At 45.0% G+C, this 16,364-nt stretch overlaps 1 protein-coding gene across 1 annotated transcript in view; it reads right to left on the bottom strand.

Moving 5' to 3' along the window:
• Window positions 1-15,892, bottom strand: part of LOC107298563 (tyrosine-protein phosphatase non-receptor type 11-like) — a 17,542-nt gene extending 1,650 nt beyond the window's left edge. The window contains exons 1-4 of the mRNA XM_015827940.1: window positions 15,879-15,892; window positions 4,291-4,413; window positions 1,635-1,829; window positions 490-682 (exon numbers count right to left, since the gene is read on the bottom strand). Coding sequence (XP_015683426.1) covers window positions 490-682; window positions 1,635-1,829; window positions 4,291-4,413; window positions 15,879-15,892 — 525 coding nt within the window. The remainder of the gene's footprint in view (window positions 1-489; window positions 683-1,634; window positions 1,830-4,290; window positions 4,414-15,878) is intronic.
• Between the last annotated feature and the right edge of the window lie 472 nt (window positions 15,893-16,364).

The following is a 16,364-nucleotide window of genomic DNA, read 5'->3' as shown; positions in this document are numbered from 1 at the left end:
CTTTATTATTATTATTATTATTATTATTATTATTATTATTATTATTATTATTATTATTATTATTATTATTATTATTATTATTATTATTAATCAAGGAGAGAAGCAACCTAGAACGAAGGAGAAACTTCCTGACAGTGAGAACAATTAACCAGTGGAACAACCTGCCTCCAGAAGTTGTGGGTGGTCCAACACTGGAAGTTTTCAAGAAGAAACTGGACAGGCATTCGTCCGAAATGGTGTAGGGTTTCCTGCCTGAGCAGGGGGTTGGACTAGATGACCTCCAAGGTCCCTTCCAACTTTATTACTACTACTACTACTACTACTACTACTACTACTACTACTACTACTACTATTATTATTATTATTATTATTATTATTATTATTATTATTATTATTATGGATGACCTCCAAGGTCCCTTCCAGTCTACCCTTTTTGACACCCTCCCGAGAGGCAGGCTGAAAGAAAGCGGGATCGTCGCGGGTCCTGACCTGGTAGCGGATCATGATGTGGGTCACCCGGGGTTTCCGGTCCCCCGTGTCGGCTTTGTCCTCGTTCGTCAGAACGGACAAGACGAAGTCGCCCGGCTTGCTTTGACTGCTGCGGACTAAAAAGCTGCCGGATCTGGCTTTGTCGGTGAGGAGTTTCTCGGCTTCCTTGCCGGTCAGGTGGCCGTGATACCATCTGAAAAAAAAGACAGGTTGGTTTTTCAATGGGAAAGATCAAACTCCCCTCTGCGCCCCCCCTCCCGCTCTCAATGTAGAGACATTACCCTAATCCTAGCCCTGGAGAACAATTAACAATTAACCTTTCCCACCCTTCTTCCTGCTTTTTTGCTGGATTTGTCAGCGAGGAACCTCATAAATTTGCACATTTAATGATCTACCTTCTCACCCTCCTATTTTGTATGGGGTTTACATTTCAAAAATCGATCAGAAGGGTCCCGGAAGGGTGCATGTCCTACTCTGGCCTCTAGAGGGCACCCGCCCTCTATCCCCTTGCAGCATCACCCTTGGATGTAAAAGCCAATTTGAGCAAAGGAACGGGAGGTGGGTGGGCTGCCCATAAATGCACCCACTGGCCTACCAGGCCCTTTACATTTCCAATGGTGGGGTACAGCTGCTGGACTACGACTCCCAGGATTCTTTGCTTTCGGGCCAGACGGCTTGGTGTTCGGACGGGGCACCACCTGGAAAGCCTAGGAAGCTGGGACCATCTTAGAAATCGGAGGAACATCCTGGAAAAAGGCAGAGGGGAAAACTGCCCCCAAATCCCTACTGGCTCACAGTTTTGAATTCACGTGAAGGAGGCGACTGAGTGACATAAATGTTCCCCATGTCCACCAGGAACAAATTAGTGGTTAATCGTCTTCCTCCTCCTCAAAGAAAAAGCAGCCCAGCTGCCTTTTGAAAAAGCACTTTTAAGACAACTGGATGACCGACAATCTCCCCAGACGAATCCGCGGGAACGTTTTAAACCCATCGCCCAGTCCAAGAAGAGATTCTGAGCGTTCCCGCAGCCTTTTCTCCATCCTCGCAAGCGATCTTATCAGGTAGGCCAGCACGATCCCCCAGCACGATCCTCCGGCGGGAGGACCTGCGTGGGCTGGCTGCCTTCACCTGTTGGGCCAACTCACCTTTCTGAGGTCGGATCCTGGCAATTGAGTGGAAACCGTAACTCGATGGTGTTGCTGTTTTTCTCGCGCAGAAGGCCCTCCTGATCGGTGTAGTACTGAATCAGCTCCGCCAAGGTAGCGAATTTTTCCCCTCCGTAGAGGTCATAATAATCGCCCGTGTTTTGGATTTTGATGTGGGTCACTTCATCGTTCCTCCTGCCATCAAGAATCGGGGAGGGAAAGGATGACGGATGGACACCATATAACTCCAATTCTCCCCCCAGGGCAGCTTTCCAAAAGACGCCCGGAGATTATAAAAATAAACACAGGCTGCGATTCTGTCCGCAGCAGGGATAAAACATCAGATAATATACTGTATGCACATTTGTTAAAATGACAAAGGCAGGATGAAATGAATGAATGAATATGTCGTCCTGAACTTACAGCAGTTCGTTTAGTGAGCGCTCAAAGTCACAACATCACTGGAAAAAGTGGCTTACGAGCCTTTTTCACACTTACGGCCGTTGCAGCCTCCCACGGTCGGGGGGGATCAAAATTCAGATGCTTGGCAAATGACTCGTATTTATGACGGTCTTTGAGGCCTTCTGACCAGCAAAGTCAAGGGTCACATTAACAACTGCGTTACTAACAGCCCGCAGGGATTCATTTCCAAACTGTGGCAAGGAAAGTCGTAAAACGGGGCTTAACTGTTTGGCTTAGCCACAGAAATTTCGGCTCAATTGTGGTCGTAAGCCGAGGACTGCTGGGATACCCCCAACCCCTCTTTGCCAATCAATTCTCGCGGCACAGAGAAAGACTTGAAGCCGCGTTTAAAATCTTTTTGACTTTTCCCTGCGTTAATTTCTCCCCAAAATTTAAACTGATGCTGGCCCGTAAAGAAGGGCCTTCGGACTGCCACCAGGCCACACCACCCTTTGTGTGAGGCAGACCCACAACTGTATCCTGGAAGCCTCCAACCAGCTTTTTAAAGGAAGCCGAGAGACCCTATGTCACATCAGACGTTTCCTAATTTTGGGAGAAATTTTGCAAACGGGCGGGCCGCCGGCAAGACTGTGGCAAGAGGGCAAGGATGAGTCACCGTAGGAGCAGAGCGAAGGCACAATAACGATATTGTGTTGTTGGGAATCAACTTCCTGTTCCCTCCATCCATCCACCCCAAAAGTTAGATTTTTTTTCCTTCTCCTAAAAATTTAACCAAACAGGATCCCAAGGGCGTATCCGTCCTTCGAACCACATTTGAAGCGTGCCTTGCTCTGCTCCAAATCTATCTTTGCATGTATGAAGAAGGCAGATAATACAGAACTTCAACCAACGCAAGTATTTTTAATGACAAAAAAATGCTAGGTCAGTCCATTAAAGCCCATTAAAACCACCAGCATGAAGGAATCATCCATTAAAAAAAAACAAAAAACGAACGATACAGCACTGAATTAGAGCAGCTGCGTTCTGGAACGCAGGTTTATATTATAATATGTCTTACTCGCTCCGGAATAAATTGCGCGAGGATCGGGTGGTTTGTTTTTTTTAATTCCTATTTTATTGTGGCAGATAGCTTTTCGGGTGTTTTAAGGCACCGAGGTGGCTGTTTGGTTAATCCAACAATTGCATCGAGTTTGACTTAAAAAAAAAAAAAAAAAGGTTGAAAAGAAAGCTGGAAGATTGCAAAACAGAGAGGGGGAAAAAAATAGAGCGAGGGAAATTGAACGGCTGCTGAAATGTTTTGTAAATTGGTACAGATCATTCAGATTTCAAGATTAGCCAAAAAGCAATCTAGAATTAACCTGTCCCGAAGCCAGAAATTCTGTACAACCGAAAAACAAACCCAGTTATCACTTTCTTTTACATCTGGGTTAAATATCCTTCTCACCCCAAATCTAGGTAAGATATTTTTCAGGCATGCAAGAAGCCTTCTCTCTCTCTCTCTCTCTCTCTCTCTTTGTAACTTTGAACGGTCACTAAATAAACAGTTATAAGTTGAGGACTATCTTTATGGTCCTGAGATCTAGAAGCTTGCTTTAAAAAAAAAAAAAAAAAGACAATGAACTGGATCTTCGGCTAGCACCACTGCCGTAAAAGCAGAACTGTGCTTGTTTGTGTATTCTTTGGGTCCCCTCGCTTATCTATCTTTCTTTTAAAAAAGCAAAAAAAAAGCAAAAAAAAAAGCTTGATTAAGAAATGGGAGAGCTGTTTTTTTTCTCTGACCAAACTCATCCATCAAATATCTGGAGTCTGGCTGGGCTCTCTAAGTAGACTGTCTCCAAAGTGCCTTTAAAATGCAATTAACGGGAGCCTCGGAAATGGGCTCCCGGTGAAAAGGCAGCAGCTTTTAAACTGGGCCAAACAGAATTAACTCTCCTTATGCCGGAAAGAGAATTCTTTCCTCTCTCTCCTTTTCTCCATGCAGGAAACACGACCTACCTTTTAAAAAAAGAAGAAGAAGAAGTAATTAAATATTGAAAGCGCCCTCAATTAAATATAAGCAGAAGGCAGGCAATGTACAGCAAGTTTTCAGAATATGAAAACTGGGAAATATTCTAGGCTAAACGGAACAATAGAGGGGATCACCGTGACAGATGTGCAAGGGAAAAAATTGTTTATAAAATGAAAACTAAGTGTGCAGGTAGCCCTTGACTAGAGACAAAATTGCAGTACCTACCTGACCGATAAAGTGAAATCTCCGGGGTTGCTTTTACTCGGCCGGGCCAAAAAACTGCCATGGATGCCCCTGGTTAGGAGTAGTTTTTCTGCTTCAATCCCGCTGATGTTTGGATGGAACCACCTGGAGGGATGGGGGGGGAGATGGGGGCAAAAGAAAAACAAAGAACACCCCAGTATTAATAAGATGGGCAGCTGGGTTTCTTCACGGGGCGCAGGAGGTGGAGGGTGAGCTTAAAAGGTCATCTAGTCCAACCCCATTTGGGATCTTAGAGGTCATCTGGTCCAACCCTGTTTTGGATCTTAGCAGCCTAGTCCAACCCCGTTTTGGATCTTAGCGGTCATCTAGTCTGTAGGAAAGGACTAGGCTGAGCGCGAGGGAGGGGTCAAACGCGTCATCAGTCATGAATCCCTTCAGGCTCACAAGAGATCTAAGTCCAGCCCGCCTTGAATTCCTTATTTACCACCAATTAGCTTTGACCATTTTGGATCTTCAAGGTCATCTAGTCCAGCCCTGTTCGGAACTTAAACGTCATTTAATCCAACCCCCTTTTTGGCTTTTAAAGATCTAGTCTGACCCCTTTTTGCGCTTGAATTCTAAATGATCTCCAACAGATCCTCATCATCATTCATTTTCATTTTTTATAGACTGTTTCCCCACTAAGACGTCCTTATTACATGCTCCCTGCATGGATGACCCACAGTAGCGTTCTATGGGCAACCTCAGATTTGGCTGAATGGAGCTTAGCTAGCTATGCCGTTTGCCGTCCCGGCTGCTGGACCCTGAGGCCAAGCATCTCTGGGGTGTTTGTCCCCAGACTCAAGACTGCAGGCAGGTTTTGGATAAAATGCAACGGAGCAGAGCTTCTGTTCAATTCGATGGGCTGGCTACAGTTTTAATCCCTGCTCGCTGCTCCCCGAATATTTGCTGGCCCAGAAGAAGCAGAACATCTATCAAGTATATTTAATAATTAAGCAGGTCTTCCCAAGAGAGATTTAACTAAACTTTATCTCCATCAAGTAGCACAACAATATGGTCAGGGAGGGGAGAGGGAAAGACGAGAGAATAAAAATAGCCACGTGCAGCATTTTAAGGACATTAGTGCAGTTTAAAAAAAAAAACTGACTTGAAAGCACACAGAAAAAAATGTGTCTTAACAATTAGCCAAGTACTCAACTAAGACAGTAAATTACTCTTTAAAAAAGGGAGCGGGGATGGATAATCACTTTATAAGCCATGTTTCTCAACCTCAACTCTCAGAGAGGTGGACTTCAACTCCCAGAATTCCCTGGCTAGCTATGCCAGGGAATTCTGGGATTTGAAGTCCACACAGCATCTGGCTCTAGCTGAGAAATCCCTGGTCAAACTTAATGGGACGAACATCAGGAAGGAAGGAAGGAAGGAAGGAAGGAAGGAAGGAAGGAAGGAGTGGAGAAAAAAAGAGTCAAAATATTATTTTCTTGACTTGTCTAGGAGGCGTTTCAATACATTTTCTGAAGGTGCAAAGAAATGATGAAAATGGCAAACATTAGGAACTAGTCCACTGTGGTTCCACTGAAAATCTTGCAGGCAAAATTACTTGGGGCACAGAGAGAAAATCCACCAAGATAGGGAGGATATGCTGTTTTGGTGACTTCAGAAGCCAAGGTACAGGTGTTGCACAACGATTGCCGGCGCAGCCCTGTTTGCAGCCTAACCACAAATATTTTTAGCACTTAACCACGTGTTGTTCAAACCACAGAGTCTTATCTGGGCAGAGTCACCCAGCGAAGAACGACGATGGGTTTTCCTAGGGCCAAACCACAAAAGAATCCTCCCTGGCTGAGCATGAGAACAAATGGCCCCATTTCTCAAAGAGAGGGTAACACGACTGTGCTTCGTCAGGCCGCTAGACCTCATGGAGGCTGCTGCAAAAGAAAATGCGATTCTTTGTGACATCTCAGTGCCACAGGGGCAGAAATACAGCTTGATATCCAAGAGGGGTTTTTTTCCCCTCTCTGCAAATGGGAAAAGATAGGATAGCAGTCCAATTCAAAGAACAGCGAGGTTGGGAAAGAGGAAGAAAACAGCCAAGGGAGATTTCTGCAGGTGCAAAGACTCTAACTTCTAAATGTATAAATAAATAAAATAAACTTATTTCCCTCTTACAACTGGGTCCCTAAGGATCAAAGCTGGACAGCCGACTAGAGGGCTCTATTGAAAAGTCGCCAGTTTTTTTTTTAAAGAGAATCAAACCACCATCGTGATAATAAACAATTTTCAGGTAGTCCTTTGACTTGAGAACTGTGACCAGAATTTCTGTTGCTAAGCAAAAGGGTTGTTAAGTGAATCACGCCCAACCTTACAACCTTTTTTTGGGGGGGCCCACAGTTGTCAAGAGAGTCACTGCCGCTAAATGAATCACACGGTCATTAAATGAATCTGGCTTCCCTCGACTTTGCTGGTCGACGTCAAAAAAGAGGATCGCGTGATCCCGGGAGGCTGCAACGGTCATAAATACAGGCTGGTTGCCAAGTGCTCAACTTTTGTTGATATGACTGGTCGTAAGTGCGAGGACCGGGTTTGTAAGTCACTTTTTTCAGTGGTAAGTCGCTTTTTTTTCCAGACTTATCAGTTGTAAGTCACTTTTTTCAACTTTCTGGTGTCAGGCAGCTATTTCAATTCCTTTCAGCCCTATTCCATCCAATTTGGGAGCTGTAAAAGCTGATGTCAGCCAGGCATTACCAGGCTATTTATGGTTACTGTTTGTTCATCTTCATCCCTCACAGCCATTTCCCCCTCCAAACAGGATGTATTCTTTTCTTTTTTTTCCCCTTTTCTTTTTTTAACTTTCTGGGTTCAGTCAGAAAGAAAAGCATCTCCATTGTCCACGGATGCCTAGCCCGACTCCGGCAGACATGATGCCCTGCAAAAAAAATCTGTCATGGAGGTTCTGCCCTGCCAAGCCGCTAAATTTAGAATTTGCCAGCTGAAGAAGAAAAAGCAAAGGAAGAGTTGAATCATTGCAACCCTGCATAATTTGGCCTGAGTGTTTAAAAAAGCATGTTTACCATTCCTGGGGCGGGGGGGGGAGAGGATAAACTGGATGGATTCTCTTCTCCCAGAATCCTTAGCGACAACCAGATGAGCTGGAGAATTCTGGGAGTCAATGCTAACACATCTCATTAGATTAGGGCACGCTAGGGGATGGATGGTTTCGTCTGCAGAATCATATTTTAGAATTGAAGAAATTAAAGATCTGAGTCGTTGGTCAGAGGTGGCAGTTGGATGGGAAGGGAAAAGGGGAGAGAGGAGAGGAGAGGAGAGGAAAAGTCGAGGGAGGGAGGGAGGAAGGAAGGAAGGAAGAAAGGAAGAAAGGAAGGAAGGAAAGAAGGAAGGAAAGAAGGAAGGAAGAAAAGAATGAATGAATGAATGAATGAATGAATGAATGAAGGAAGGAAGGAAGGAAGGAAGGAAAGAAGGAAGGAACAAAAGAATGAATGAATGAATGAATGAATGAAGGAAGGAAGGAAGGAAGGAAGGAAGGAAGGAACAAAAGAATGAATGAATGAATGAATGAATGAATGAATGAATGAATGAATGAAGGAAGGAAGGAAGGAAGGAAGGAAGGAAGGAAGTGCAGAATCCAAGTTTAGGAAAGAACAAACGATATACTCTACTGAGGACTGAAGAAATGAAAAGAGATTTATAAAAAAATTACGTCAGATTTGCAAGACGCTAAACCAAGCACGCCTCACCACCAGCCTTGCAAAAAAAACGAAACTCAGTTTTGCAAATATGAATAAGTTAAATTGCCCTCCTCCTTAAAAAAAAAATCGCTAAAACCTTGCCAAAATTTGGGAAAAGGTACGCGACGTTCTCCTTGAACTGCACACACCGGGTAAATATTTTGGCCTTTTTCTTTAGGTCCAAAAATCTCTCCCCTGGGAGACGGTACCTGGAAACCTGTGCAGCACGCTTGAGTGTCTTATTCTCTGCTAAGGAATTGCAGGACTGAATGAAAAACAGCCACATCACAGGTGATTTTATATCCCAGGGGTTCTCTCTGTTAGAAACTCCCCCAAAATCGTTGGTTTGAAATAGACCCACCTCCTTACCTCATTATTTAAAAAAAAATAATCAAACCAAGTGAAAGAAATGGGGAGGGGCGCGAATCTTATTCAGGATGTTATTCTAAACAGAGATGTCAAAAACATCCAGGTTTACAAGTCAAGTCGTGCTCAATTCCTTCTGCCTGTCGCATCTAAGATACGGTGTCTGAAATCCCCTCTAAGACTTATTGCCCAAGTTGAAACTAAGGAGATTTGTGACATCAAAAATACATCACTGATTACAGAAGATTTGAAAAACAACCTCTGGGGAATTAGTAACAGGGGAGTAACTTAACTATGCCGCTGCAAATATTCTGGACTACACTTTCCATAGTCCTGCAGTCCCCCACTGCAAATAATCTGGACTACAGTTTCCATAGTCCTTTGCAACCTAAGATTTATGGCCATTTAATTCCTGGACAGCCAGATGTCTGAGGTCATCTGCCCCAACTTGAGAACCAAGCAGTAATTTAGTAATTTAGTAAGCTTGTAAAATGGGGGCAAAGCTCACTTAACTGACTCACTTAGCAGCGGAAATTTTGGGCTCAATTGTGGCCGTAAATTGAGGACGACTTTATTTATGTGCCTTTGCCACTGCAAGCTCCTTGAGGGCCAAAACTTTGGGACCTTTAATCGTAACACAATAATCACACTGTCACACTCACACTTAAAAAAAAAAATATGTTACGCCTTGCTATTCGTATCACACAATGCAGCCAAAGGTGCCCGAGTCTAGTAGACAGAAAGCCATGCTGGAATGACTTGTCAGATATTTCCCCAATTCTTTTTTGGGGGGGGAGTTGGAAATTCCCTTTTATAAATGACTGGAGCAAAATCAGCAGAGATCTGATTCTCTGTTTCCCCCCCCCCTCTAATTTGGTTATTGTTGAATCATCGTCACCATCCTGAGGGCAGAGGGATCCTTTTTTTGCTTAAAAAGAAGGAATTCCAGAAGTGAGCTATTTCCTGATTTGGGGCTGGAGGTAAGCAGCAGCAGGGTTTCTGAATTTCCTTTCAGGATGCTGACAAGGCAAGCGGATTCCGTTCAGAGCTGGAGATTAACATCGCTCTTTGGAAAACAGAATAACAGAGTTGGAAGGGACCTTGGAGGTCTTCTAGTCCAACCCCCTGCTCAAGCAGGAGGCCTTATACCATTTCAGACAAATGTCTGTCCAGTCTCTTCTTTAAAACTTCCAGTGTTGGAGCATCCACAACTTCTGGAGGCAGGTTGTTCCACTGGTTAATTGTTCTAACTGTTTCTCCTTAGTTCTAGGTTGCTTCTCTTCTTGATTAGTTTCCATCCGTTGCTTCTTGTCCTGCCTTCAGGCGCTTTGGAGAATAGCTTGACTCCCTCTTCTTTGGGGCAGCCCCTGAGATACTGGAAGACTGCTATCCTGTCCCCCTTCGTCCTTCTCTTCATTAAACTAGACATACCCAATTCCTGTAACCGTTCTTGGGGTGTTTTAACCTTCAGCTCCCCGATCATTTTTGTCGCTCTTCTCTGCACTCTTTCCAGAATCTCAACATCCTTTTTATATTGTGGTGACCAAAACTGGATGCAGTCTTATCAAGACGTTATAAAGTGGTAGTAGCATTTTTTATGATCTTGATTCTATCCATTAATGCAGCCTAGGACTGTGTTGGCTTTTTTGGCAGCTGCAGCACACATCTGGCTCATATTTAAGTGAATGTCCACTAGGACTCCGAGACCCTTCTCTCTGTTAACTGTTTTTGAGCCAGGTTAGTCTGTACCACCATTATTTCTTTATAATTCTTGGAATAGAGGCCCGGATTAAGTTTTTTTCCCCCCGATTTGCAGTTGTCACTGGGTGAGAACAGTTGTGAGAACAGAAGTGAGGGACTCACGGTTTGCAACTTTTCTTATTGATTCTTTTTATTATTGTTATTCGTACGGACTGTCAATCCCTTGAAGTTATTATTCAGATGCGCTTTTCCCCCCCATTTTTTCTTGACGAAACAACGTTCCATGGCAAACAAAAACATCCAGAGTTAAAATGGAAAGAAGTGGAAAACGGAAAGGACACACGGAAGCAGACATGTTTACATGCATATAAATATACTGCTGGTTATGGAGAAGTATGTAAACTTGAGCCCCACAACATTTTAAACAGATATATTCCCCCCCCCCTCCCATTGAGATGAAGGTGAACTATTAGGAATAATGTAGTTAACACAGCTAAGAAATGGTGGCCAGGTGTGAATGTATTTATCCTACACAGCGGGCTTTTTTCAAAATGTTTAGCAATGTTAATTTTTCAGTGAGAGCCACTGATTCCTTTTTCCGATTACGCATTTATCCTGGGATGCACAAAACTGGAAACTTTCTAGCTGACTCTAAGGAGCACACAACTTCATTTGCAAGGAAAGGAATGGGGAACCCCAACTTTTAATGGAGCCATCTTTTATGGGGCCGCTAAAAAAGGGTAAACCACCCCTTGAACATCTCCCCATCTCGGTCTGCTGGAGGTATGAATTCAGAAACTCATCTGCAACAAAATCTTTCAGCACAGAGTGATCCAGTTCTGGTTTTTCAACACACACACACAATGGGGGGGGGCTCTCTTTCTCTTACGCACACACGCACACAGACAGGCTCATGACTTAAAAGCAAGTTTTAAGAGACCTCCATCTCGCCATCACGAAAAGTTGTTTTGCAGACTGACGAACTGTGGAAGGGAGGATCCTAGAAAAGGGCTCCGTGAATTGGCTGGCACTGCTGAACGGGATGCCAGGCCACAGATTTAACTTCTCGGGCGCTGTCTTGGCCCAGTTTTGCAAGCTAGATTGTGGCTAGATTTCTGCAGCCACATAGATGGACGCCCAGGTCAGAAGTAGTGAAAAGGGTTTACCATGGAATTTTTGACTGGGGGTGTGATTTTGCACCCTCGCTCCGATGCTGAGGCCGTCTTTATTTTTTCAGGGCTTTGTAAGGTAGGGAAAAATCAGTGCTGGTGAAAGGCACTGAGGAATTCACCGATGTTGCCCCAAAAAACCCCCACACATTTTGGCCGCGGGTTAGTAACTTGACAGGCTCCTAAACCCCAAGTCACCTCTGTCAGCTTCCTATGATTCTCAGCCTCGCGCGAAGATCTAACCGCCATGCACTTGTTTAATTTTCTGTCATTTAGTTCTGCAGGTCTGCTCTGAAACATTTGGGGGTTTTATAAAGGAAGGTTTGGGGTCACCTTTTCACCCCCTTGCTTGCGGTCTGCCGACAGCAGAGAGGAAAGGATCTGTGATCCCATCCCGAGGGCATTGGAAGTTTGTGACTCTGAGTCATCGGGAGGAACACGACAAAGCGCGTCCAGTTGGAACAGACATGGCAGTTCAATCAAGACAAGACAGCTTGTGTGTGTGTGTGTGCTGGGAAAAACTGACATTGCTAAATCAGTTCGAGCAGGAAGAGAACAGGAGAGAAATCTTCTCAGGCCGAGTCACGCCGGCCTTTTTGCAGGAACGAAGAGGGCAAAAAATAAGGTGGGTAGGAAAAGATGGAAACTGGCATCTTCTGGAGCTAGGAGAAAAAGTCCACCAGCTGGGCATCAAGGTAAGCGGTTCGGTATTTAAAGGTAGAGTCTCCCCAGCTAGAGAGGCTCTCTTTTCAATCTGGGAGAGAAGCAACCTAGAACTAAGGAGAAACTTCCTGACAGTTAGAACAATTAACCAGTGGAACAACCAGCCTCCAGAAGCGGTGAATGCTCCAACACTGGAAGTTTTTAAGAAGAGACTGGACAGCCATTTGTCCGAAATGGTATAAGGTTTCCTGCCTGAGCAGGGGGTTGGACTAGATGACCTCCAAGGTCCCTTCCAACTTTATCATTATTATTATTATTATTATTATTATTATTATTATTATTATTATTATTATTATTATTATTATTATTATTGCTGTTTGTTTGGCAATTCTTGAGACCTGTAGACTCGGCTTTGCTGGCTGAGGAATTCTGGGAATTGAAGTCTACAAGTTGCTGAAGTTGGACACTCCTGGTTAAGCACCCAAATCTTCTGGGCTGTAGATTTTAAAGTTCTTTAAATGATATGAAACAGAGAGAGAGGGAGGGAGGGAGGGAGGGAGAGAGAGAGAGAGAGAGAGATTCCCTTTATCTGTTTATCCCTCGATGAACAGGTGCGACAGCCTTCTAAGGGAAACCCCTCAACGAATTTTTCTAAAGCAAGAGCTTTTATTTTTGGGTGGGGGCCTATTTTTCCTCTTCCAATTTTTCAAAAGAAGTTGCCTTCGGATTTTCCAGCGTGGGAGTAAAGATGGTTTTCTGCACAGATCTTTTAGGGGAGGTGTTTCCACTGGGTTTCTTTTGAGCTGTCAAATGTTTGTTTTAAAAAAAACAAAAAAAACACACACACCAGCAAAGTTTTTTGTTTTTGCCTTTGTGTTTTTTTCCTTCGAGGGCATTTCCTGATCTTAAAAGAGTTGACTTTTAGGGAAGTTGCAGAATAATTATTTGCAGATGCGGTCTTCTCCCTCAATAAACTCGGAAGCAACACAAATCAAAGACTTAAAAAAAAAACAACCCCATAAAGTGCCATAAAAACAAAGCAGGAAACTGACCCTCTTTCACAATGTGGAATGAAAGAGAAAGAAAAAAAAAATGACATAAAATTTGTGGTCCTCGACTTAGGACACCACAAATGAGCCCAAAATTTCTGTTGCTAAGTGAGTCAGTTTTTATGTGACCTGCGACCGTCATAAATACAAGTCGGTGGACAAGCGCCTGAATTTTGAGCACGTGACCCTAGGGATGTGAAAAACGGTCATAAGTTATTTAAGTGCCGTTGTCATTTCGAACAGAGTCACTAAGCAAACTGCTGTAAGCCGAGGATTACCTAGCGATGCAACTGGCTTGTACCAGGATCAGAGTTTTTGATCCGCTGAATCCACCTTATTTTCAAAAATGTCCCGGTCGGTTTGGCAGGCCCTCTTTGCAATGATGGTTTAAAACCGTAACGAGGAAGAAAACTGGGCTTAAAGCTGGTTGCAAACTTGCTGGGATCTCATAACCATGCCGGAATTTTTTTAAAAGAAAAAAATAATAATGAAGGGACAGGAGAAATGGGAGCAGATTGGCCAGTCAGGACCCGTGACGCGATCTAGGAGCCGGGTGCAGACAGCGTCTCACCTATAAAAGACTTGAATGTATCCTGACGATGTTGGCAGTGGCCAACAAAAGCTTGGTGTTTTATTGGATTAAAACTTTTATAGTTTTGCAAAATTTCCTGGTGTTCGTGCTTTTTAGCTACTTGAATATATACATACATATACATATACATATACATATACATATACATATACATATACATATACATACACACACACACACACACACACACAGGGCCCAGATGCACAGCCTCGGACGAGGTCCTTGAGTGCCATCCCAGGCTAAGCTGTGGCATCTGGAAGAAGCATCCATGCTCGTCCTAAACCAGTTTGTAGGCCGTGCTGGCTAGCTTTTCGTTGCCGAAAGCTGGTAGTGAAAAAGAGGGCCCGTTTTGCCTGGGTTTTGTAGTGGATGTGCAGGCTAGGTCGATTAGCAAGTGCCAGAGGGTTTTCGTGGTCAAAAGAGGATACTAACCAGTTTCCACCCACTGTCAAGCCGACGACGACAGAAGCAAGAATTCCAAGATGAAAGGATGTCGAGCGAGGGAAGTTCATTTTAGGAGAAGGGGCAGAGGTCAGCGGGGATGAGGTGAGCCTGGTCGTAGGGGCGATATTTAGCCGAGGGAAGAGGGGAAGGGAAGGAAAGGAAATACAGAAGGAGGAAAAGAAAGAAGAGGAGGAGGGAAGAAAGAGAGGAAAGGAGGAAGGAAGAAAAAAGAAAGGACGAAGAGAGAGGAAGAAAGGTGGAGGAGGGACGGAAAGAGAAGAAGAAATTAAAGGAAGGCAAAAAGGAAAGGAGAGGAGGAAGAAAGAGAGAAAAAGGAAAAGAGGAAGAGAGAGGAAGAAAGGAAAAAAAGACAAAAAAAGAGGAGAGGTAGGGAAGAAGTAAAGGAACAGAGAGAAGGAAGGGAGGACAGATGGGTAGAGAGAAGAAGGAAAGGGAAGGAAACAGAGAAGGGAAGGAAACAGGAAGGGAAGGAAAGCTTTTACACAGGATTGCAAAAAGATCTTTTTTCAGAGAGGGGCCCTGACTCCTTATTATAGCAAGAGAAAATAAAGGGTTACTCCTGGCAGGCGTCTGGCCCAGAGGCTAAAGAGATCTCAGAAGTCCCGGCGGATTTAAATCTTTAAACAGAGGGAAGGGATCAGGCGCTGACGGCCTCCAGCCTTTCGAGAGGGAGGGAGGAATAGGAAAAAGAGGCAGGAAATGTTGCCTCTGAAGTAATATTTACATTCTAACTAGGGCAGAAAGGAAAGGGAAACACACGTACAGGATGCGATTCAAAGATACCAAAGAAGGCTGCAGCCGGCTTCCACGGACGAGAAAAGTTGCCTCCCCCCCCAGCAATAAAGTTCAAATATTCACGAAAGAACCCCAGAAGAGGTTTTTCCCTCCTGCTTCCCACCCAAATAAATTTGGCATTCCCCCTTTTCCTGAAACACCCCCCCCGAACCCCAAGGGGGTCGATCTACAGAAGTGTGTTATTATATAAATGGAACCTCCACTGTCAGAAGCAGTCTACCTCTGTGCGGGGACATATGACCTTTTACAACCTGCCTCCAGAGGCGGTGAATGCTCCAACACTGGAAGTTTTTAAGAAGAGACTGGACGGCCCTTTGTCTGAAATGGTGTAGGGTTTCCTGCCTGAGCAGGGGGCTGGACTAGAAGACCTCCAAGGTCCCTTCCAACTTTATATTATTATGGATCATCGCACACTCAGCCAGATGTTCAGACTGGATTTGGCATTTTGTCTACCTATCGAGTCCTTACCCAGGACCTGGGATAGGCAGATGTGGATGTTTGATGGTATTACAGATCTCGTCTCGCAGGATGGAAGCCGTTCCTAGTAAGGCCGCCTTTTGCAATTGACTAATGGCGAATTTATCAATGGCGATGGTGGTGTTCAAGTGGTGCTCCAGTTGTTTTGGGATTGCACCTATTACTATTGGTACTACCCTTGCTTGCTTTTGTCAGTCTTTCTTCTTCTTCTTCTTCTTCTTCTTCTTCTTCTTCTTCTTCTTCTTCTTCTTCTTCTTCTTCTTCTTCTTCCTTCCTCTTATTTATATTTCCGATTTCCAAGCCCAACCCCCCCCCCGTCGCCCTCAGATAGCGACTTTAAATCCAGCTTTGGGGTGAAGGAGAGGGGATTTCTCACCCACCCACCCCAATTGAACCAAGGCTGTACCACCTGCCTGTCACCTTAAAACCATGTTTCTGAGTGTCCCATCCGTGGCTTGCTCGCCTTCCTACCCACCTCTGGGCGCAGAAGCCGGCTCGCTCTTTAAAGGAGCCTCCATCGCCAGGAGCAGTCTACCCCCAGCTCTCTCCCTTTCCCCCAGGCAGAGCTGATCGACCTCCTTACCTGCGGGAAATCATTGCAGCGGCTTCTGCCCGGGCTGAAACAGCTCCCTGCTCACCGGCCCGGAGGAGAAACACGCGTGTCTCCCCTTCGGCAGCTCAGAAGTGGCTGGCCGAGCAGCTGGGGAGCCAAAGGGAGCGGCTGCCCCCGCGAGCAGCCTTGCCCCAGGCCGCGCCCCCTCCTCTGCCATATACGGGGAGCCTACCGCCCCGTCCCCACGACGCCCGAGCTCCCCATTGGCCAAGACACGCCTCCTCCCCCGCCTCCGCCGGCCGCTTTAGGAACCCGCGTGTCAGCCGAGGGGAAAGCTCGGCTGGCCCAGTGACGTCATACCGAAGGGAATCCCCGCTCCGCCAATCCCCGCCGCCTGGCAACAGGCGCCGCCTAGCAGCGGCGTCGCGCCTTTTAAAGAGACAGCGCTTGCAAGAAAGAAAGAAAGAAAGAAAGAAAGAAAGAAAGAAAGAAAGAAAGAAAGAAAGAAAGAAAGAA

This window comes from Protobothrops mucrosquamatus, unplaced genomic scaffold (assembly GCF_001527695.2).
Source record: "Protobothrops mucrosquamatus isolate PMUCROS unplaced genomic scaffold, P.Mucros_1.0 scaffold4088, whole genome shotgun sequence".
NCBI lineage: Eukaryota > Metazoa > Chordata > Lepidosauria > Squamata > Viperidae > Protobothrops > Protobothrops mucrosquamatus.
Note: the sequence above shows the minus strand (reverse complement) of the source record. Positions and strands in the feature narration are given on the sequence as shown.